The sequence below is a fragment of the Numida meleagris genome, chromosome 2 (genome assembly GCF_002078875.1).
Source record: "Numida meleagris isolate 19003 breed g44 Domestic line chromosome 2, NumMel1.0, whole genome shotgun sequence".
NCBI classification, from domain to species: Eukaryota; Metazoa; Chordata; class Aves; order Galliformes; family Numididae; genus Numida; species Numida meleagris.
Genome location: NC_034410.1, coordinates 102813332 through 102838711, shown reverse-complemented (window position 1 = coordinate 102838711; position 25380 = coordinate 102813332). Strand labels below are relative to the sequence as shown.

At 40.4% G+C, this 25380-nt stretch overlaps 1 protein-coding gene across 2 annotated transcripts in view; it reads right to left on the bottom strand.

Moving 5' to 3' along the window:
* TAF4B (TATA-box binding protein associated factor 4b) overlaps positions 1-21770 on the bottom strand; it is a 60433-nt gene extending 38663 nt beyond the window's left edge. For both annotated transcript variants that reach the window (XM_021388376.1, XM_021388377.1), the window contains exons 1-9: positions 21646-21770; positions 19713-19861; positions 18824-18931; positions 14450-14617; positions 14218-14343; positions 12012-12101; positions 7687-8262; positions 2749-2884; positions 2088-2193 (exon numbers count right to left, since the gene is read on the bottom strand). In XM_021388376.1, coding sequence (XP_021244051.1) covers positions 2088-2193; positions 2749-2884; positions 7687-8262; positions 12012-12101; positions 14218-14343; positions 14450-14617; positions 18824-18931; positions 19713-19861; positions 21646-21700 — 1514 coding nt within the window. In that variant the 5' untranslated portion in view covers positions 21701-21770. The remainder of the gene's footprint in view (positions 1-2087; positions 2194-2748; positions 2885-7686; positions 8263-12011; positions 12102-14217; positions 14344-14449; positions 14618-18823; positions 18932-19712; positions 19862-21645) is intronic.

Sequence of the window (25380 nt, the reverse complement as noted above, 5' to 3'; positions counted from 1 at the left end):
GAGTACTGTGTCCAGTTCGGGGCTCCCCAGCTCAAGAAAGACAGGGATCTTCTAGAGAGTCCAGTGGGCTACAAAGATGATTATGGGCCTGGAGCATCTCCCTTTCGAGAAAAGGTTGAGAGACATGGGACTGTTAAGCCTAGAGAAGACAGAGAGGGGATCCTATCAATGGTTAGAAATATCTAATGGGCATGTGTAAAGTGGATAGGGACAGGCTCCTTTCGTTGGTGCTCAGTGATAGGACAAGGAGTAAACAGACAAAACCAAAAATATAGGAAATTCCATATGAAAAAACTTTGCTTTGAGAGTAACAGAACGCTAGAACAAGCTGCTAGAGAAGCTGTTGAGCCTCCTTCTCTGGAGATATTAAAAATCCACCTGGATGCTTTCTTACGCAAACTATTCTAGGTAACCTGCACTAGCAGGGGGGTTGTACTCGATGACCTCCAGAGGTCCCTTCCAACCCATACAATTCTGTGATTCTGTGATTAAAGAGTAAACAAGGTCAAAATGCAACTTAAGCAGGGTTTGGTAAGTATCACATTCCCAAATCCTAACAAAACAAGGCAAAAGGACTCAGGCTTGATGATAAAACTACAGTCTCTCATTGAAGCTTAAGTACCCATGTACAGTCGCATCAGTTACAAAGATGTATCCTCTGTCCATAACAAATCTCATCACAAAACCTGAAAGGAGGCCATGATGCTCTCTGCCTCATGCATCAGCTGATTGATGGATCACAAGTCAGGAAAATTAGCTTTGCCAGGAATACTAACAGTCAGGACAGAAGAGAGCAAACTACTTCAGGGTTCAATGGGGCAAGTCTATTGCCAAGGCTAGAAAAACAGTATGCAGTGCTAGACCTGCTTGGTTGCGTTGGTGAGTACAAGCATCAAGAAGATATCCAAATGAATTCTTCGGAGAGTAGACATCTTCAAGAAAATAGTAAGCTAAGCTAAAGATTTCAGATCTGAGTTCTCATGGACTTCAGCTAACAACAAATTCATAGTCCAGCAGAGCAGAAATCCATCTTGGATCACATTGTAGAAGTACAGTTTTTCCTAGATAAATACTCTAAAAACCTGACAAGTAGACAGGAGAACTTCAAGAAACTCAGTTCAAACTTTTTCATCCTAGAAAGCTAATGTATTTTTTTACTGGAAGAGTACAGAAAAGTCTCGTTCCTAGGGAGCTTTGGTTTTGTTTTTTGAAATATTTATCAAGTGTTTTGTTTGTTGTTCTGTTTGTTTTTATTTCTGTTTGGGTTTGCATCAGCACACACAAAGCCATAGCTTTCAAACAGTGAGAAGTGAATCGGTCAAAAGCTTAAAGCTATCATGTCTGCTTTTACCTCTGGAAGACTAACTTCAAGTTTGCCTTAAGGTCTTAAAACTAATAATGCATAATTATGGCAGCCTGCACTTCTATTTCAACATTAGATTTTAGAGCTACAAAAAAAAATCATTTTTCCTTTTTAAAAGTTAATCAGTTATCAGAACTAGAAGCTTTAAGTATTCTTCAAATCTGAAAGCCTAGAGAACATGCCAGAAGCCACAATTAGAGGTGTAGTCAAAGAGTTTCACCTCTACATATAAGAACAAGCTTGTAAGAAGAGCTAATAAAAGATATTGTAATACAGCACACAGCTTTAAACAGGTTACCAGCCAGTCCAAATTACAGCTCAATGCTATCTGTAAAAAGTAGTGGTTATATCTGACTTAATACTATGGAGAGCTTTTAATACAGGGTAACTTTAGATTAGTTAGCAGTACTCACAGGATCAAGATCAATATGCCTCCTATACAAATGAAAAACTGATACACACTGATGCGCACTGTTTGTGTAATTACACTCTTGAAATAACATAATGAAAAACCTAACTCATAGAGACAGTTTTCCTATATTAGGAATAAGATCTACTACGAGGTCTGAGTTTTCAGATTCCTCTTTGACAATTTATATTATAAGATAAAAACACTGATCATAAGTCTCTAAAGAAAGCTGCTTTTATCTGGACTCTCTTCCCTCCTCTATATGTGCTGTTTCTTTTGTTCTTTCCTATAGTAAACTATGTTGTTTGCTTTTACCTGAAGGATGTTGTTCCATTCTCCTTTATTTTAGTTTTCTGAACAGGAGATGCTTGAAGCGACAGAATTTTATTTCCTGGCAGGGTAACTTGCTTCAGAACAGAGCCTAAAACAAAACAAAGAACATGCCACAGTAGAAAGCAAAATGCTTTTTAATGCTGTTTAATCAGTTCACACTTCTAACAAAGGCTACCGCAGACTCAGTAACAATTAGGAAACTACACACTCTGAAGTGCTATGTTCTAGGTGTTCTGTAAGGCCAAAAATCCTGCACTCTCAAACAACCTCCCTATGCTGATTAGTGGGAGGTTTAAGTGAAAACTGGTTGTCTGGGGCAAAAACTTACATTATGCATCAACCTGGGCCTGCTGAAGGAAAAAGTAGTCTCTTGAAGCGATTCTCAAGATTATGACAGTTCAAAGAAAGTTTACTGCAAGGACCTTGCTCACAGTATTTTAAAAAGTAAATTACTATGGAGTGACACGTTCTTAACAGGCATCAGAAGTGGACATGGTGCTGAGCTTCTCATCAGGATTCCTAAAACAGAACTGATTGCTCCAACAGACAACATCTTAGCTCCCTGAAATCTACTGTTGAGTCTATACTTATTTTTACACCTCAGCAGTGTTCTCCCTTCTCCATTACAGAGGTTTCTCCATACCGGCAGGAAATTGGTTTGTTTGAACAAGCGTATTCAGTGGCATCCTCTTCTCAGCAGGTGTCTGAAGAGTCAGTGTTGAGGACTGGGGAAGTGTGGATACTTGCTTTACAATGGTTCCTGATGGTTGCTGGACTACCTGCAAGTGGAATATCCAATATGAGGAGTGAGAATATTGAAATAAATATACAGAGAACTAAGATATCAACATGTTAATTCAGTCAGAAGCGCTGCAGGGCATGCAAGCATGTCTAGCTTTCAGTTTATAACAACCAGCACGCTCAAAGAAAAACTACTTCCAACTTTAATATCAAGAAACAAAATGTTAATGACTGGTGTTGAGCTTATTCAGCAAGCTCTAACAGGCATTTCACCTCTACTCTCCATAGCTATATCAGGAAAATTTCACTGAATTCTACACAATCTGCTACACTAAGAGGCTTTCCTAAGTCTTTCTTAACAGACTACCAATTGAATATTGAGACCGCCTGTCACCAAGTTCAAAACGGTAAGTATCACATATATCTAGTTTAACAAAAAATAAAAACCACCAAAACAAACAGAAGCCTTACATGAAATTCTTTTCCTGCAATGAAGAGAACACACTATGAAGTTACTAACACATTCGCGGAGCTGCAAGGTCAATTGTGAATTGAGATGCCAAGTTTTGAAGTGTTAAACAAAAGTACATGGAATGCACCAGTTAGATGGAACATGAAGTACTAACTAGCAACACCTATACTGAGTAGAACCTTTGCACAAAAACAATGGTACACTGCTGAAGGGTATAAAGGAAAGCGTTGACAGTGTTGTTTAAAAAGGCTCTTGAAAAAAACACAACCAGACAGCAGGATGTCATCACAACACAGACCTGAAGGCACAGCCTGTAAATACTAATTCCTCCTCTTCAGAGGTAGCCATTAAAATGCAAGAAAGTAATAGCAATATCCCCAAAGCTTCATTTCTAAGCCTCCTCGCTAGCTGAACGTAGACTGCAGCTTTTGATATATCTTTTGCAAAAGTTCCAGATAACAAGTTGCAGAAAGACCTTTTTTTTTACCAGGGATTAAAAGTAATTAAAATTACCAACATCTTCTGGTTAGAGGCAAGAAGCCAACAGAAAGGAATTTTAAATGGTTGAGAAAATATATTCTCTACTTTTTAAGTCAAACTCCAGAAAGTCTAAAGAATGCTCAAACAGTGCTTGTACTTAAATAAACTATGCAAGTTTAGAGTTAGATGTAAAGAATTGATATTATTTATTGCAATTAGAAATTAGGCTGTCTCCTTCTGCCATTTAACTTCAAATTTGATCAGTGAACATCATCAGCAAAAGAACCACACATTCACAAGAAGACGTGCTCTGCATCTGAAGATGTCAAGGTACACTCCCCCAACTCCTCCAGTTATTGCATGCTGCTTGTAGCATCATGGTTTGACAACACAGTGATAATGTAAAACAACTGAGCTGAAGGTGGTGTTCCAAAACTAGACAAAGAACACAGAATTCTTAAGGAAAAAACACAGGATGCATATCTCTACATTTTTATGCAGATGAAACAACCATAGGAATTCAGGCACTGACTGTGGACAAAGTCTCACACACAGAGCACTTCATCTCGAACAAGTACAGACACTAATGTTTGCTTCTATTTGTTTTTAACCGAGACACAGTTTGATCTTTCTGAAAAAGATCCGGCTTCCATATGCCAGAAGTCAAAAACATTAAGAGCACAATTTATATGTTCAGATAATTACTGAACGACCAAGCAGCTTGGACAAACTACTCACAGGATCTGCCAGCGTCCATACTGACAGGCACCTAGAGATCTTCCCTACAGTCAGTGAGCATGGTGCTTCATCTTCAGCATACAAAAAACTGAAACAGCACAGGAGGAAGCATAAGCATTCAAGATTAAGGTGCAGCAGACAAAAGAACAGACGGGCAATGCTAAATCAATAGCCTAGGTGGAAACTGGAAAATAAATCAAGTAACTGAGGAGATCAGATCAACCAGAAACCAGAAAGGATGTACTGGCAGTGAAGCTGCTTTTGTCTGCCATTCTAGCTGCTAGGCTAGCAAAAGCTGGAAGTCCTCGGAACCATCAAAGGGCAACAATCCTAGAAATTTCAACAAGGATCTAACGCCAGAAAATGAAATCCTACAAAAAGAGGTATCTATAAGAGTTACTGTCTCTTTTCTTCAGGTTAGTACCCCTTAAGTAAGTTGACAGAGACAGGAGAATAAAGAGCAGCAACACTTAAAGTGCACCTGACAATACAGAAACAGCTGCCTCAGAGAGACCTGAGTTGCTTTAGCCACCAGCAGTGTCCAGTGAGCACACCTTACTGGTGGCTGCAGGGACTGCACCGTGAAGCTCTTGCTCTTTAAGCTGTAGTTTCATAGCAGTGTTCTTAACATTAGAAGACAGTTGGTAACAAACTTTGATTTATCATGTTTTAACAAGACAAAGCAATGCTTTGGCAAGACATGCTTTATTTCTCAGGTGAAAATTCTTTGCAAGCAAATGCCCTTAAATGAGTTCACATTAAGGAAGAAAGTCACAGTAAGGGCATCCTGCAGAGAGCGCAGCTGCTGGGAAGCCATGTACAACACTCGCAGCACAGACACAGTCCAGTCCCAAATGCATCCTGTAAGAGCAGATCCCTCAGTGTCCACCATGCAGACACAGAGTTGTGATATTCACGCTCCAGAAAAGAAATGGCTGCATGCTGCATCACTCCCATCACAGCTTTAATAGGAAAACACTGCGGTGTCGAATTCTGAAGCATCAATGATGTTACAATAGAGCTGGCACATGAAAGCATAGAAGATGCTTGCTTAACATTCCTTGAGCACAAGAAAGACAAATTAGAAACGGACATGCAAAGAGAATGTATGGCATCAGACAACCCCCAGGGCCAGAAAGGGAAAAAACATTGCTGGCAGCACTGTATGGGCAGATTTGCACAGCTGGCATGTGCTTCCTTTCAGTTGGCAGCAGGACCCTTTTCTTTAGGGAGGCAAGATTCTGATTTGTTTTCTTGTGGGAGCAGGCAGGCCCTCTGTCCTTTTAAAAGACAAGGCATCAGGGAAGCCCTAGAAGATGCAGCCATTTCCACCAATTTGCTCCTTGTGCTAACTGGTTGCCTGAACAAACCAACATCCTGATATGGCTGAGCTGCCAGTAGTCAGCTAAGCCCTTCAACCACATCTAAGACCAAAATTAAACACCAATTTTGAAGAAGAGAAAGTATTTTAATTGTTATGCCTGGGATCTACCCAAATTAGAATAAAATATGTTTTGTATGTAAGTCAACGTTTGTACACAGAGTAAAGAAAAGCAATTGCATCAAGGATGCCACACTGCAGTATCGAAGGAGGCAAAAGTCATTTCATGAGTTCAAGAAAATTATATTCACAAAGCATCTTGACTCCCTAGTGCAGAGTTACGTTTCCTCATCTGTGTGTACAGATGGTCAATCTTTCCCCTGAATTACATGGCTTGCCATGGAGCCAACAAATGCTCTCCAGCCTTTGTATAGCCTAAGAAGCCCTCATTTTCTTCTGGCTGGAATTTCAAATTTAGTCCTTGAAGACAATAAAGGTACCAATTCTTTTTCCAATTTGGCTCTAGCTACTGCTATCCAAGTTTGTTAGTACATACACAATAATTGGTTTTTTTTTTAAAAAAAAAACACTCAGAAAAAGGATCCTCCCCTATACAGTTCAATGCTCTGTTCTTAGTTAAGTCTGAAGAGGTGAAAACCTGGTAGAATAAGCCCTTTACTTCGAATAATTCTTTTATTACATCCATCTTACACACTTTGAAAGGAAGAAAACAAATGCCAAACACTTCAGTGAATCTGAATACTATTAAATCAAGTATATACAACAACCAAACTACAGTGGAAATTCACACACTACCATACTACTACACCTGTGGGAAGCAAATCTAGCTTCAGAGGAAGCATAGTATTTTCCCTTTGTTTGAAGGAACACATTTTTACAAGGAAGTCCTATACAAGTAGAGTTACTTATCTGCCAAAAGACTATTCTCCCGATATTACAATAGACCACTTATATAGCATACTCCTCATTATCTCCAAAATCCATAAACCAATGGTTTTTAGTTACCAACTAACTTATTTTACAACGTTTCTCTGTTGGATATATACTGGTGGATCCAGATTTTCTGCCATTTAACATTAGCATTCCTAAGAAGTTAACCTATGCCAGTAAAAAATGTTAACACATTGCTTTAGAGAGTATTGTTTTAATACAATATTTATTCCTCCTGAAATTTGTTACCTATTGAGGCCTAACAGAAAAAAAATCAACTTTAGATGACTTCATGATTAACATATCTTAGTAAATCTGGAGGTCAGAATTCTCCTCCGAAAAGCTCCTTGAGCTAGTTTATACCTTTCAGTTAGTGTATTACTACACATCATCAAGTCACCTATTCCTGCAAAGTGCGCAGAGGAGGGTCTATAAAGGTAGGGAGACTGGAATCCTTGGGGGTCAGCTGAGGCACAGCCCACACAGGGCATCTGATGGTAATTAACATAAGGACACCATCATCAATTTCTTTCTCTGACACAAGCATTTCCTGCCTTCTCTTTCATATACCAAGCTAGCACAGCTGCACGCACACCAGGAGTCCGAACACATGTTCTCTCATGTTTCAATCTGGATGTTCAGTCTGGTGGAACAGTGGTCAGAACATCTTGCAAAAGACCTGGCTTGCAGTCTGGCTTTAGATTGACCTTTTCAGCAACTGCACAACATCCACAACTATCACAGAACTGGTTAACTCACGACAGGCTAGTTTCATATGACAAAAGAACACCACTAAGATGCAAATTGGGATCACCTTGACAAAACGTTAAGAGTCAAAGCAAAGAAGTCCAGTTACAGAGGAGAGAAATTCATCTTACCAACTGTTTCACTTTAACCACCTGCTGAGCACCCACTGGCTGCGCAACAATGGAGTTGGGCTGTGAGATTTTAATACTGATGGGGGTGCCCATGACAGGTTTCAAAGGCTGGAGAGGAGTTGTCGCTGAGGATGCCACTGTAGAGACGAGCACTGGCTTTACAGATTGGAGAGACGATGATGCTACTGCAGAGGTGAAGACTGGCTTTACAGTTTGGATAGCAGTGAGCCCTGATGTCGATATTGTTGTGGTGAGGACAGAAGGCGCAGGACGAAGAGAGGCTGTCACCACTGCAGAGGCAGGAACAGGCTTCACAACCTGCAGAGAGGTTGTCACCGATGCACTGGAAAGGACTGGTTTTATAACAGGAGTGGCTGTGACTGTTGTGGAGGCAGACACTGGTTTTGTAACAGGAAGAGAACTGGTTGCTACAGCTGAGGTTGCTACTGCCGTGGAAGGAGTTAGTGCAGAGGTACAAGTTGAAACAGCTTCTTGGGCCGGAGCAGGCTGCTGCATACACTGCTGGATAAAGCTCTGAGCATTCGGCATTAGCTGCCGTAAGGCAAGCATGCTTTTCTAAAAGACAAAAAAAAAAATGGTCATAACACCAGAAAAGTCTTTAACAATGCTAAACATTACATTAGCAACTGAACCCTCTTCCTCACATTTCAATTTAATTTCTTACCATCAGGAAATAATCTGGTAATTGCAAACAAAATATTTTGCTAGAATTCATAGAAGATACACAAGTGCTCTTAAAATGATGGAGATTTAATTTAAGAATCACCAACATAGGTTGAACAAAGACAACAGTCACCATTTCTTCAGTACCTGGTGCAAACACTACCTATGGAGACATTTGTCCCTAAGTTTCTTTTGTTTAGTATGTATGTGGAATTTAAGCTCCAGAATAAGACCAGTTTAACTATTCTATCTCGGTATTTTTTTGTTTTGCCAAAAAAAGACTGCTATATCATAACAGCTGTGTTTATTCCATTTATCTTCTTCAACAGAGAGCTACAAATTATCCAATAAGATCAGAAGCAAGTCCTGAAGACGTAAGTATTTGTGCATCAATACAGCTGTATCTACACTAGGGGGGGATACCACTTTACTAATGCCTGAATAGCTGCAGCAGCACAGCTTAAGCCAGCTAAGTTTTCTGCAACAGGAGAACATTAGTAAAGATATCTGGCAACATCTCATTTTTAGTACAGCTATGTTTGAGAAGGTTAATGGACAGAATAATCTTCATGCCCTCCATAGATTTTCTCCTTGACTATTTACAATCTGTTATGGCTCAGAATCAGGGGAAATCATTTCTGCAGCTACCAGTATATTCTCACAAAACCTTTTCTCCCCTGACAGTTTTTGAAGTTTGTATGTCTCCAGCATAGCGCTGTTGCTCTGGGCTTCACACAACAGGAACGTGATGTCTTGCTAATATACCGAGTGAGCAAATTGTTTGTACATCTGGGCTTTCTACAGCACCTCTATCTTTAATGTTTGCTTCCTCATCTTTTAAAGAACTGCTTAACTTTCCTCATGTTCCTGATGCAGTTTATTTACCAAAAGCATCTAGCAAGGATAGGAACATCAAGGTGGCTTTGCAGCCAAAGTCAATGTTCTTTTCAACCTGTTGGAACAAGTGAAACAAAATATATGCAACAGCTGCATCAAAAGGTGCAGCTCAAAAGATAAGGGACAACTCTACAGAGAACCTTCCCTAAAATTCCACTTTACTAGCTAAAGTGAGTTCGCAATAACCCTTATCAAACTTCTTCCCAGACATGAGACACAAGTGTTTCCCCCCAAACAAGGCCAGCAGTGTAGAGAAGTGCCTGTAAAGTCAGCTGCCATTTGGCACTCAGTCCCATAGCAGCTGCCCACAGAATGTGCCAAGCAAGCCTGGTCTGTGCTAGCTACACAGCTTTAAGGTGCGTCAGAAAAAAGCAACCAGGGTGCAAGATGCTTTAAGGGATGGATAACGCTATGAAGTCAGTTAAATTCAATCATGACAGTGTTGAACAATGCTGTTGAAGTCGTAGTATTTCATTGTTAACATAGTATACAACTGGGAGAGGGTACCTCATTAAGGATTACAGGTGTGTGGATACAGCCCAAAGCAGAAAAACCTATGTGATACCTGAGAGCACACAGCAGCTCTGCATGACACCAGCCCAGGCCTGGCACAGGCATTCTAAGTCCCATGGAACTGCCCTGAGGTCCTCACACCAAACTGAATTGCTCCCCACATTGCAGATGCACATCCTTATCCCAAGTCAATATCAACACATGATGACAGGGCTATGCGTAAACTAACAAATGCCTGAGAAATTTAAAGGGTCGTAGAAGCGTCAGCAAATGCAATGCAGAAACTCCCTGGTTCTTAGGCATGAACTAGTCCTAGGAGGCTTGCTACCTCCAGATTAAGTTCTGGCTGTGTCAGACACAGGCTGGAGCTGTGCAGTGACACCGAGATTCCTCCACACTGCTCTGGGAACACAGCTACTGTCCAGCAGGGATTCTTAGCCAGGACCCTGCAGAAGGCAGACACATTACTTATGAAGCCAAACTTGCTCTGGCAGCTACCAGAGCTCAAAGAAAAGCTTAGTCAGCTGTGCTGACCCTGCATGCACAGCCGGGTCATTCTGCAGCCAGAATATAGCTGTCCAAAAGTAACAGAGCACCCTGTGCTGCAGTTGTTGCACGCATTATTCTAGAAAGTAACATGAAAAACTCTGAACCACAATATGTCATAATAACATAAATAGGATGCAAGAAGACCTGCCTTTTTTTTTTTTTTTGCCCCCTTGAGTTTTTGCATGGGCATTTAAAAAACACCAGGAATTTAGTCAGAATTTTTTTAAAAAGGACAAATACCAACATTTTGTATCAATCTAGCAGAGAATCATAGATTGACTAAAGTTGGAAAGGACCTTAAAAGCTCACCCAATCCCAGGGCTGCCACCCACCAGCTCAGCTGCCCAGGGCCCCATCCAACCTGGCCTTGCACGCTTCCAGGAATGGGGCACCCACAGCTTCTCTGGGCAACTGTGCCAGTGCCTCTTTGCTCTCTGAGTAAAGAATTTCTGCCTAACATCTAACCTAAATCTCCACTCTTTTAGTTTAAAACCATCCCCCTTTTCCTATCACCATCCACCTATATAAAAAGTCAGTCTTCCTCCTGTTTATAAGCTCTCTACGTACTGGAAGACCACAATGAGGTCTCCCTGGACCCTTCTCCAGCATGAACAAACCCAGCTCCCTCAGCCTTTCTTCCTAGGAGTGGTGCTCCAGCCCTCTGATATCTCTGTGGTCTTCTTCCGGACCCCTTCCAACAGCTCTACTAGCTTCCACAGCTTTAGTCTTCTAGTGTAGCTAACTTACTAGCAAAGCATTTGAAGGCTGCCACTATAACAGTATTCATCCCATACCTGAACAAATCAGCACTAGACACCCAAAGTAGTATCAACATTACCAGATCATCATTGTATGTACTGCCAAGTATTAAAAGAGGCAAAGTCCAGAAAGCCTCTCTCCCACCTTTACCTCTTAACTGTTCTTCCTTGATTCTCAACTGTCTATACTGAATATCAACGAAAAGTATAGATCTATCAATTCTAAGAATACTGTCTGCATTGCAGTTAATATAACCAAGTTTTACAAGTTTGCTGGGATTTAGTGGTGGTTATATGACAAAGATGTTCATTTTTGTTTTGTCAATAAACTCTATTCTACATTATGATTACTGCAGGCACATACACAGTAGAAAGCATTTTCTTATGTATGCAATTATTTGCTTGAAAGGAGATAGAGCTATCCCCGATTACTTTCTCTAAGTTGCAGCAGCCCTGTCAGAAACTTTCTGGAGAAAGGAGAGCTTTTTTATTTTCAACAGTCTCCAGATAAACACAAGCCAGCAGACAAGAGAATTCCAGTGTTATGCAGATTCTTTAAGCTTAAATACTGCAAAACAGCTTCTGTTGTCACTCTTCTGTATTAGAATTCAAAATAGCTACAGCTTTGCTGAGAAAGTAAAAGGTCATCTTAGTGTAACTGCTCTACTGTAGACGTATTGGTTTACAAAAGATTTGTCTCCAGTAGTTACTGGAGAGTAATTACTCTCCAACCTGAGAACACAGCTGAAGTTAACTCTTCTGAAATTCCCCACAAAAACCTCTATCTTTCCAAGCACAGGATCACACAGCCTTAGCTAGGCTAAGCACCATTTCCTCAACCGATTGGAGGAAATAACAATTTGAAAACTCTTCTGGTCCTCCTCCCCCCCACTAAATACCTTATATCCACAATCAGATGCTTACCTTGAGAAAAGGAACTAAATACGGCTGTGGAGAAGACTTGAGCTCTATGTACAGTTTCTTTGTAAATTCTTCTGGTTCAATTTTTGCTTCCTAAGAGGAAAGAATAATTGCAACAGTAATTCATAGGTATGAATTTTGTTGTTGTTGTTGTTTTCAGGTGCATCAGCAATGGATGGAAGTTTACATTATCATGGTGTTGTTCAATTTCAGTACTCAAATACTTTTTTCCTCCTGTATGTTTAAAGAAAGCATTTTAGGATAGAGTGATGTTATAATCTAGATACAGTATTAGAAAATTAAGTTCCTTTGTTCACCAGCAGACACTGTAGCTGTTAATACATATGAGGATATCTGTTCAAACATTCACTAAAGTGAACTAAAAGAAACAAATTTGTAAGTAACATTGATCCTTTTGAGTACATCTTTTATGCAGAAATATGTAAAATCCATCAGGAGTACTTACTGCTATAAAGGTAGTTTATCTGCATAAGGATCAAAATTTATATAGAACGGAGACAAAACATAACTCAATAGCTTTTGTAAAACGATTCCAGTCTAATGCTCACTAACGCATAATAAAGCAGAATACTTAATGCTTTCTGGAGAAAGAGAAACATCAGAACATCACTTCTGCATACTATTAGGGCAACAGTCCTCTGGCTCAGTCTCCTCAATGCTCTCTGCTCTTCCCCACCACAAACACCTATTTCAGTGGCTTCAGAGGGTTAGGAAGCTGCAATAGACCCCCGTGACCCCCTTATACGTCAGTGCCTCAGCAACCCAGATGAAGTGGTGTGCAGCCTCAGACTGGTGGCCACTGCTCACCCTGCCAGGTGAGACCCTTCCCTCCTTCACAAAGGTACAGGAGACAGAAGGCAGAGGGGCCCTCTTGCCAACCTTCTGCAGAGAAATTATGCCTTTCACCCCTATCCTCCCACAGAACAACTGTTTCAAGGAGCTACGTGATCAGAGCAGGGGTCTTAAGGACCGTGTGTATTCATAGAACAGAACTTCAAGCAGTTCAGTTCTTGTCTCTGGATCTGCTGCCTGTCTGGCTGTGGATACAGGTCACTGAGGTCCCACTGATACAATTGCAGGGATTTGGTACACCACATCTCAGTGCATATTAAGGTGCTCGACACCCACTCCATGAAATGCTACCTTAAGTACCACTTTACTTCACAGCTGCTGCTTACGTGTTTCCCTCATGCATATGAAACATTAATTTATTTTGCATTCACACCATACACACATACCGAATAACAGAAAAATAGCATTTTAAAAATACTGCAAAAACCAAACAAATGCACAGTTAAACAATTTATTAATGGCTGGTAATTACTGTTCTTTAAAAAAGCACTGTAAGCACAACAAGGATTAATTCTAGTACGCTCCAATGGAATCGTAGTGTATAGTCCAGCAGGGACAAAAAAAGGCAGTGGGAAAAAGAAAATCAAAGATTTTTGCAAGGCTGCATCTTAAAACAATCTGTTCTCTGAAATTACACCTCTTTGTACACCATGCTTTTCTAGACTAAGAAATTCCTTTGGTACCACTAGCAAAGCCATCTCCATCTACCAGCACATATCCTTCTGCTAACGTGGAAAAAAAGAAAAGAGCAGCAGGGGTCAAATGCTGAGGAAAGGAGTAGCAGGAGAAACCATTACCAAGAAAGTCCAGCTGTGCTGGGGTACAGCACAAGTCAAGGAGGTAGGCTGGCAAGCCACCACATTATTTTCTCCATCTCACTGTCTACAGATATAGATAATTTCATACTCGTTTCAATGGAGCTTCACCATCAATGTGCAACTCAGTTCAGTCCTGAAGCAAAACAGTAATACAGGCTCAGCATTGCACTACAGCTACTACAGTAAAACTCTTGCTACTGAGGACTCAAAACTACACTAACATAGAACAGCCCAGACCCAAAAACTACATAAAAACAATCAACTCTTCCTGGTGTCACAGTTACCTGCGTGCATAAAATGAAATAGGAATGAGAGGGAAAATTACAATATGGAATCCAGTTAAAATGAATGTTGTAATGTAATACTTTGGAGGGTCTGATGAATTCTCCCACAAATCCAACTCTTCAGCTGTTTAAAAAACAGCACACCAACACAAGTAGAAAGAAAAGGAACAAAATTATGAAGTCAACATTAAAATCAACATATACATGACAGATTTTGCGTAAAAAAAGTCTCACCAATAGATTTTGCACCAGATTCTTCACATTCTGCCCCATCTCAGTGGCTTGAGGTCCACTACTAGATGCCAATTTTATTAGCGTAGCAAGGAAATTCTTGCATTTCTTCACATTCTCTAGCATCTCCTATGGTGGAAATAAAGAGAAGACTGTTAGATGTCAAGTTGGCTCTCCAACCTCTGATGAATGTAGAGAATGTTAATTTTTAATTAAAAACTTTTTTTTTCCTTACTGTAGAAGTGCTGGTCTGTGCTACTGTTGTGCCCTCTGCTTTCACAGAGACTGCCTTTTGGGAGATGGATTGTGCAGGTGGTCCTGTAACTGGAAGTTTTACAGGTGTTCCAGTACTCAAAGGCTTTACAGCAGTAACTGCAGTAACACTAGCTGTTGCAGCTGCTGGCTGAAAAGAAAAAAAATTAACACTTTTTAAACCGAAGACTAACACGACAAACACATGCTATATTCTGCTAGCATAGTAAGTAGCATCCTTCCTCCTCACTCAAGATTACTATATAAAACATAAATGAACGAATCTTATCTTTGTTTTTGGAAGTTTGGATTTTTTTTTTTTTTCCTTTGAGAGACCTTTTAATACTTGAAGTCACAGGACCTCCATAGCCATCCTGTTTTTAAGTCAGTGGGTGGTAGGGAAGGACAAAGGCTTACCCATACAAAAGAAACTGCCTGTAACTTCAAATGAAGGAAAAGGTGAAGAAGTCATGAAGAAACGTAGTTCAAAACCAAAGTTCAAACTTCTCCAGGCTTCTGCAGTCTAAGACTAATCAATTCAAAGCTAACTAAGCCAAGTGACACTACTCTGAATATAAATACAACTTCAGGTGATTATTTATATTCTTCTCTTCCCCTATGTTTCCTATCACACAGGCACCAGATGAAAAATATGTCTCGTGCCCATTTTGGAAGGATGCGCCAGCAAAAAACAGCTGAACGAAAGCACCTAAGAAGTTCTTCCTGTTTTTACCTCGTGAGCACCAATGTCAGTCTGTCTCCAATTTGTCCAAACACAAACCCACTCAAAACTCATGTATGAGACTTTCACCTCTTTTTCAAATCTCTTCATCTATCAACAGATTCAGAAGCTCCAGCAGCACGAGAGTTGTGAAAGTTTAGGAAAAAAACCCACACAAATGCCATTCTCCTTTGCAAACCAGGCTGAAAAATACTAGTTGCCAAAGAAAACCTACTAAACATGTGCATTTCTATTTCAGGTTTAATAAAAACAACAGCAACCACCACTACCACCCTGTTCTTCTAAAATAACAGAACACAAGTAAGATTTTGTCTGTAAAAACACCTGCTTCTTTCATTTTCTCAAGTTGCCTACTAAAAAGCCACAGATTGAAGCCATAGTATACAGAAATAAGCAAAAGTTTCAGTTTAGCATTTGAAGCCTGCAGGTAGGTATTGTTTTTTCCTCCAGCCCTTCCCCAAACTTCTCAAACAAAAGGCTGTTTTGTAGGTCAAATTCACGTTTCAGATCTGCCCAACATGATTGCTTTCACTGACTCTTAACACATTTAAACATCAATTTCGTTCAGCAATCACATTGCTAATTACCAGTTAGTCATAAGATGGTAATGCAAGAGCCCAACTTACCTCATCACCAATTTGAAAAAGTAAATTAAAAAATCAGAACAGGACAGAGCACATGTAGAATATCAAAGTATTTTTAAATCTTTCAGGACAGGGAAAATTAGTGAGCAAATGCTTAAAGCTAGAGCAAAACACTGGCACTTTTGTTATATTTTCTTTTCCTGGGTGTATCCTGCTCCCCCACAAAGTGCTGCCAGTTTGATATGAAAGAAGCAGGCAGCTACCAGAAAGCTTTCCAGCTTGGGCTCCCACCGTTGGTAACACTTTAATAGCTCTCCGCAGGATCTTTGCCACCACCACTGCCTCTTCCAAGGATGAAGCTCAACAGCTCTAAGACCACAGGGAGGCAAACTGGGCACGAGAATCCCACAAACAGATGGAAGGGAGGAAGACAGAAGGGGACAAAGTACAGAACTGTCAAGCTGCAATGCCCTGGGCTTTTAAAAACTGAAAACATGAGGTTTGCTGGAGCAGCTCTCTTGCAAATTCCATTGTGTGTTTACACATCAGGTCCAGAACAGTATTTTATCAGCTGAGGGAGGGAACAACAGGAAGTCTGCTGCACCCTTTTCCCAGGAAGACAAGTATATGGGAATTAACTTCTGTCATCTGCCCTCAACCTTTTTCCACTACTGACAATTCTCATTCTCACTTCGAGCAACACAGAAACAGTCTCTCTCTCTCTCTCTCTCTCTCTCTCACACACACACAGTGGCATTAATTCTGCATATTTTCAAGCCATTTCAAGAGAAGTGTTCTGCATCTAAATGAAAGCGCCCCAGCATGATGCTAATTACATACTTTGCAACTATGTTATTCCATCTGGGAACAAGGAAAAAAAGATTTTAGAAGTGCAGGTATTTTGTACAACCTCTGAGCTCAAACATGCAGGAATCAAAACAAACAAATATCTCTGTAGATGAGAACAGTCCTGGAGTCAGCAATCAGAGAGAGTTTTGCAAACAGCAGTGTAGGCCAGGTTGCACTTAGCACAGGATAAGAAACACAATGAAGCCAATTATCATTTCATCTCCACTGCCTCTCACTTTTTGTGAGGGCATACTTGTACACTAACGTTCCCCTTCCGGACCTCAAAAAACATTCAAGGCTAACACCAGCAAGTTCTTTTAGGACTGCTGAACAACGCCACCACCAAGGAAGCCAGAATCAAAGGCTCTTTTCCTTTCCTTCTCCAAGCAGCTCCTGCAGCCTTAAATACAGGCTCCCTTGTCAGACCTTTTCCTTTTGGAATCCCCAGAGTGAACACTGAAGTGGCCCTATGAGAGTGTGCATCCATACTGTACTTATTTACTCTATTGTAAAAGGGACTTGTACTGAGGGTTTTGCAACACTCTGCAAAACGGGCTCTGAGAAAGCCATTCCAAACAAAACAGCAGTACTAACTTTTTCTAGCCATCCCTCCTGCTGCCTAAATCAAGCCCTATGCTCATTAGAAACGTTCACATTTCTAGAAACCTTCTTGCCAAAAATACTGTCTACCTCTTCAAACACTTCACAAGATCACAAGTTGAACTGATTACATCAAAGATGAACCACGAAAGTACAGAACCTTTTCAAAGACAAATGTAATATCATGATGATCCTCAACATTTACTGGTATCAAATGGTGAGAATGTATGCAGCTTCATCCATCTAATGGAAGAAATCTTTATCTCTTTCCTGCAGTGTAAGGGTAGTACAGCAGATGACTACTGCTTTTTCATTCTAAAGACCTCCGTGTAGAGATCATAAACACATGGTTTGCAAGCTAGTATTCCAAAATAAAAATAGGTCAGGAATACCCATTATTAATCTTGACAGACACAAAGCATACATTGTTTCCATTCCAAGTAAAATAGAAAACGTACTAGAAGAGGTCTCTGGGTTTCCCCTTCAATTCCAATATTATCCACCTGTAGTGAAAAGGAAGAGATAAAAGATCACAGACAGAGCTATGGGTAGTTTTCAGTTGCTAATACAGAAGAACAGCAGGAGGACAAATCTGTAAGTCAGACTGTTAGTTACTGCTGTCAGCAAACTTATCTCTCCATCTTTCAAACACTCAAGGTCAAGAACACATATCCAGCTTGGGTTTTTTTTTTTTCCCTCATTTTCTGAATGCTTTGTCAACTACTATAGCTCAGTCAGCTTCAAGCTCTTGGTCACAAAAAAAAAAAGAGGCAAGTACAAGGAAAATCTCTACCACTTCTCCTCCAGCCTACAGGGAGAACAGAACAGAATGAAGCAGTTTTCTTTTCATCACACATGCTCACACGTATATCCAGACCCATGGTCCCCTGGAGCAGAGAAAGAACTGCATCTATAAGTCTCATACTCTATAAGGACCAATAGTCTCATCAGAGTAGTCCTACAGCATTTCTCTTGACTAAAGAGAAACAAGACACAAAACACTGTATAAAAACAGTAAGACATTCCCAGTAATTGCATATCTACAGTCATATCTTTGGAATATGTCTACTAAATTAACTTAATTCACTTGGAAAACAGAGGTCTTCAGCTATGACCTTCCTTCAGCCTATAATGAGAAAAAGGAAACAAAATCTCAAAAGCTCAAACTTGAACAAAAACTTGACTGGTACAGACAGCTCATTTTCCCCTTAGCACCTCTTAAGTACACTTTTCTCCTCCTAGGTAATCAGGGAACCCAAACAAAAAAGCATTAGGAAGTCTCCACGCCCCAGAAAAGCTTCAGCTGGAGCTTGGAGGAGCTCAGTCACAGAGCATAAATGCATTGAAAATGGTTCTTCAGACTATTTATTTTACGCATTGTTCACTGCCACTGTGCAAGCGCTTTCTACTGCAGAGAGGGAAGGTGATCTGACACATGCTGGCAGAAGCATAATTAAATTAGTATCAAAAGTTATCAGCTTAGTGAAAACCAGGTAAGAGTTAGAAATAACAAGAATACATCTATATTTTCTACAGTTCTCTCCATCACTTCTTTCATTGTACAATGAAGCTTGTCACCTACCTGTATAACAGCAGGTGGCTGAACAGTAGAAGTCACAGCATTTGTTGTTTGAGATAAAGTTTTCAAAGGAGTAGGTACTGCTTTCTTTACTAACTGGGTGCCAGAGTTCTTAAAGAAAAAAGTAATAATAGTAATCATACACATGCAGAGAACAGTTGTCAGACAAGCCAGTGACAAAACAGACCCTGAAGTTAGTATTTGTTCTTGTTTGATATAAACCAAGATACTCACTTATAAAATAACAAGACAAGTAACATTCGTACAACCCATATCCTTGGAACACTTTTCAACAAAGCTATATGAGAACATATTCAGGGACAGTTAGCCACATTACATAATCAAAATAAAACGGTTAAAGGATGAGGATGTTGGGAGTACTAAGTAGATGTCGCTTTTTTGGACCAACTCTTACTTTCCATTATAAAAAAAATGTAAGCAAAAAGCCAGCAGAGTTTAGGGAATGAGAAGGAACATCCATCAGAAGAACGGTAGCCAGCAGGGAGAGGGAGGCCATCGTCCCTCTCTACTCTGCCCTTGTGAGGCCCCATCTGGAGTACTGCGTCCAGGTCTGGGGCCCCCAACACAAGAAAGAGAGGGAGCTGTTAAAGAGGGTCCAGAGGGCCACAAAGATGATCAGAGGGCTGGAGCACCTGCCCTACGAAGACAGGCTGAGGGAGCTGGGCTTGTTCAGCCTAGAGAAAGGAAGGCTGTGGAGTGACCTCATTGCAGCCTTCCAGTACCTAAAGGGAGCCTACAAACAGGAGGGGAGTCAACTCTTTACAAGGGTAGAAAGTGGCAGGATAAGGGGAAGTGGTTTTAAGTTGAAGCTTATTTGCAAACCCTGTTATGACCACGTTAACATACAAATTAAAACTATGAGGGAAGTTACCTGTACAGCACATATTCTGACTGCAGGCGTGCTGGTAGGTACAGACAGTCGTACACTTGTGTTATTTTGTGGCTGAGGCTGTGCTCGTGCTATTGCTTGTTGAGATACTAGCATCAGCTGGCCATTACTGCTTCTGATAAGAACAGTTCCTGTTGGAGAAAAACATGCAAACTGTTAGAAATCAAGGGATACTATGGCTTTGCTGCTATGTTTCTGTGGAAGAAATAGCTAGACCACACTGATAAGCAAATGTAAACAAATGTAATATTTAGTTTCTTACTCCAAGAAACGGCTGCCCAAAAAGTAAAAGCTAAAAGCCTACTACAGCTTTACTCTGCATTTTATGACAGAAAACAACTTGTAAAGTCATGTGACAAACTTGACTAGACAGTCATATCAAAACTTCACGCGACATATCGCAAATCAATCCATCATTTGAGTCAAAAGAAATTTGGGATTAAAAAAAAGACAAGCCATTCCTCAACCCCACCACACAGACCCCACTGGAATTACTTTAATAGTAAACACCCTTCAAACAGTTCTTTGGCCTGCAAAATGCATCACCACTATCAGAGTTAGCTGCTTCTACACATTTCGGCTTTCTGAACATTTAGGTGCACACTTACAGATGAAGACACAGTTTAGAGGAAGCCTGTACTGGAAACTGGAACCTGAATAATACCAGTTCACCTGCCTACATAAAGACCACCCCCTTACACAGAAGGCAGTGGTCCCCACTAAAAGCTAAGGCTATTCACATACTTGAAGATGTCCCTCTGTTAAGGATCTGTCCAAAAACACTCAAATTTATGGATTTAATCAAAGCTGCTTACAGCCAAATAGGAAGATTGCAATGAAAAAGTAGCCTCTCCTGCTTTGTTTCTTTGGTGTTTATTTTTCCTTTTAAGCCTACAGCAATGTCAGCAGAGCACAATTGAGCCTACCACCTCTCTCACAACCCATCAGCAACAATGACCAACAATTAACAAACAGAAGTATTTTTACTAAAGCTTTCAATTAAAAGTACTCTAAGGAGAATCGTATGCCACAACACAGTGTCATCCACTCTGCATTTGGAAGCCACTCAGCTGCCAAAGCCTCCCCTTCCTCCCTGCCAGTCCTTACAAGGGCTGGACGCTTGAAAATCCAGACCTTTCATCAGGGTCACAACTACAAAAAGCCAGATGGATTTCTGGCCTCAATGGCTGCAGATCCTTCACAGGAGCTACAGAGCAGCTTGTTTTTGCTGGCACATCACCTCTTTTTACCTTTAACAGCAGCTACCGCCATTGCCCCACACGGTAGTTGCTCACACATCCCAGTACATAAGGGCATTTCACGTAAAAGGAGGAAATGGACACACAAATGCTAGATAAATAAATAAGAATAAATAAGAGTATTTAAACATCTTTTTTTTCCTTTGAGGATTGTATTGAACTCTAGGGAATCTGCTTTAGCGGGGGGGGGATTGATCCCATCCCTTCCAACTCCAACAATTCTGTAACTCCGAGAATTTTCTTGCAGGTTAGCCAATATCTGATAAGTCCCATACATTCTATGCGTGCTTATGACAGTTTCTGGTGTATAATAACCCTGTTTCAATAGAATAATCTTTTCACTACCTGGTTTGTTGAAAGAAGTCAAGATACACCATACAATACAACCTAAAACATTGCTTTTGTCTGAGTTAAAATAAATAGCACAGTTCAAGCAGCAAGCACAAAAAGAAAAAGGGCCAATAGACATGAAGCTATAACCATGTGCTTAGAAGCAGTTTTTCATCCTCCACATCCAAAAGCATGAGAGGAAATTGCAAGGCAACAAAAAAACTTTGCATAAAAGTCTGTAAAGACAACATATTGCTACTCAAATAGTGCATAAACTAAGACTGCAAGAGCAACATCTAGAACGATTCCCCCCATTCTCAACTAACCTTGCCAGGGCAGATTCATAAGACAGTTGCATATCCAGAAAAACACTTGCTCCATCTGACAACTCAGCTTTCTCCTGCTCCACTGAAATCTTGACTATAGTTACATTTCGGTACAGATGGATGTTTTAATTTAATCCATGAATGCCTGGAATCACAGAAGACATACCTGATTTTCAATTTTCCTTTCACACTACCTTATTTAAACAGTGATTCATAGCATGCAATTTCTCATCAGTCAGAAAAGTGCATTTTTCCTTGTTCACATCACATGTTTATGCAGATTCCAGGGGAAGAGAGAAAGCTGATGATGCACACATTTTGACAGCAAGAGCATTTCTCTCTGCACTAGGTCTACACTCAGGACTGTAGAAGTATTACTACTACTACTTTTAGGTTTTCCCTTTCTCAGCTTACTTTGAAATGTCAGTGCTAGTTCTACTCTTTAAGAAGGTGCCTATAAGTTTAATTTAATTCCTTCTGAGATTTTGAACATATTATGCTCTTGTTTTCATGTATTTGGATATTTTATCACTTGATTTTTTTTTTAAGAAAAACTGACAGAAGCACAGATTCTACCTCCTGAATCATACTACATACAATAGGATAATTTTCACAGTTAGATCAGTTATACAGGTGTTTTTTGCACAACTGGCATGAAGTCTCATTTAAGCTCCACCAGAAATGAAAACCATGCCTGAAGAGTATTCTTTCCTCCAGTCACCTCAATGGGGAGTGCTTCCAGCAGGCTCCACTTGACAAGCAATTAACTCAAGAGCAACACTGGCAGCAAGCTTATGCAAATATAATACAGTTTATAAGCAAATTCTTGAGCGATTAAAAAAAGCACACACAAAAAAACAGCCCTCCCCACCATAAATATTGATGGCTCCCAGTAACCCATTTCACCAAGACTGAAAAGTACTCCAACAGTATCATGCACTGAAACACGAGGCAACTTTCTACCTAGTAGCAGAATTTGTTTACAAAAGGACATCCATGCTTCATCAAATAGTTAAAAATGCCTTTAAGCTCATTCTGGGTGAGAGCATCCATAGAAGCAGTTACCCAAGACCACTCCAGTGTAGTCATGTAGGCCTCACCGGCATAACGGGAACCTTTCCATTTAGAACAAACTTAAATTCTGCTATGTTTGTAAAATTCAGCAGAATTTTTATATAGTGGTAGCTTCTTCATGTTAGTAGCTTTTTGCAACAACTAGCAAAATTAGAACTCTAAAACCAAGGAGCCCAATATGATGGTAACCTGCTACTATTATTCTTGCAGGTGTACTACTATAAAAGGCTGGTACTAGAAAATAAATGAAGACAAATTTGGAACTGCCAGTACTACAATCCGTGTTATGAAAACCCACATGACATCACTTTAAAGCCTCAAAAACACAATTCTGGCAGTCATAACCCAATGTTAAGAAGTGACAGCAAAACAATGAATGGATCATCTGAAAGAATTTGAAAGCTGTTGAGAAGGGTTTCCATTTCTGGTTGTGGCAAATTATACTTTTCCATAGCCTCAAACAAAAAAAACCCACAACCTTTGGATACTTCCTTTCCACCCTGAAACAGAAGAAATGTCCTAATGCTGAAGTTAATAATAAAGGTTCCAAGAAGTGACCTTAGAGGTATCTTCTCCCAGTAGAAAATCACACAGAACTCAAAGTTTCATGCACCACACAAGTGTGAAATGAAAGAACAGCAGGCAGTAGTATCCTTGAGGTTCTCAACAGAAAGCTCACTATAGACTTGTGCAGCTACCAAGATGTTACTATCAGAACTAGCAAGGAGGTAAGTGCAAGAATCCAGTCTTCACACTCAAAAGAATAAAAACAGACAGAAGAAAATACTGCTTATCAGGAGCTGTTTTCACATTCACTAGAAACCAATTTTTGCCAAACTACACAGACCAGGTCTTACAGTCACTCAGTACATTGCAACCCCACAGGAACAACAGGGAATAAATCTCTGAAGAGTTGAAAATGAAGTTTCAGTCAACAGCACTCAGCACAACGTTTAACATTTGAAAAGATGCCCATAATCTCTGACCAAAATATCAGTTACAGAACACTGCCAGGCATCTTTGTAACACCAGAGATGTGTGCCCTCTTTTGGGCAGCACTTGCAATGAAGTAAAGTTTACAGGGCATATAAACTGATAGTTTTACAGAAGCAACTTCAAAGAAGAGGTGAGACATTCTTCTCATGCACTTTGAAGGCCAGCCCAAGGCACAATCCCTTCAGGGGGAAGGCTGCTCCTATTTTCAGATCACAGACAGAAAAGGTAAGTGACCAGTTAACAGAGTTGTTTGTGCGCTTCACTGGAAGGTTCTGATGTCTCTCAAATTAGCAGCCCGTTTTACAATTAATTACAACTGTTTCACTAGGAATTCTGCCTACACCACCAGTAACATCCTTTGAAATACTACTTACTTACCTTGACTGACAGTGAGGCCATCTAAAATAAAACTAGCCACTTAAAGTAATTCTTTTGCTCCCTACACATCTACCTCCAGATGCAGTGCTGTAGGAAAGCCAAGAGGGAAGGGACTGACAACCAAGATCCAGCTCAGCTTCCTCTGAAGCTGACTGGAAGGAACCACGCTATAGGTTCTCACATTGAAGTCTCTCTGAGAGCTCTACCCTGTCTCCTCAGTGATCTACCTCTTCCTTTAGAGAAGCTCCAGGAGCTCAACCTTCAGAAAGGGCGCCCAGCACCATTCAGACCAGTGCTGGGCAGTCATTACCCACAGCACCTCTTACCTGGGCACAACAGCAGCATGTGCTATGGAAAACCAAAGCTTGCTTCAAATACAAGACAACTCAGCTGTAAGTTTATGCTTTCCCAATCCTACCAGCCAAGAACACCTAGCTTTCTCTAAACCACATTAGAATCTAATTCAAGTTTTCTAAGCTATTTGTGCTTATCATCCAAGTTGGCAATCAGAAAAAAAAACAGGTTAGTGGAAGGAGCAGCTTCCAGATACCTGAGGAAGTTGAGGGACAAGCATCTCTTCATTATAACCAGAGATATCAAAGGCAAAGCATTACCAGAGATGTAAACAACACACAGTGAGATTAGGGCAGAGATCTGTTTGTATCACTGTAACGTCGTCTGCATGGGCTTCACTATGTTCAGGGAATAGCGTCAAGAAAACTGCACTGTTGTAAGTAAATGTTAAGTTGTGCCACCAAGTGAAGCTCGGGGCTTCCCCAGCAATACTGCACAACAATGTACGCTAAAAGCATCCCACCACAAGGGCAACTTTCACCATTAAATTTCTGACAAGTCCACTTCCGAAGGAGAACATCCAAAAGGAGTTTGCACATACCTGAGATGCACTAGCTAGCAGCTGCGCTCCTGTGGAGATGCACCATATGTTGTTACATTTGAAGCTTAAACTGTCACACTGAATCACCACTTTGATTACATGATTTCCAACAGAACTGCTTAGCACAACAGCTCTTTAGAACTGCTTTGCAATAGCAGACTGCAGGGCAACATAAAAAAGTGAAAAGAAGTCTCCTACTTAGGAAATCATACCTTTCACGCCTGCTTCCTAAATAAAACACAAGCAAGAACAAACTAAATCAGGCCCTACTCATTTAAGAGAATACAAGGTACCATAGCTGCTTTCAAACAATGGTGGTTTATTTCAAAACAAGGGGTGAGGGCATCAGATATGCTCACAACTCTAGTAAAATTCACTTTAGGAATGCATTC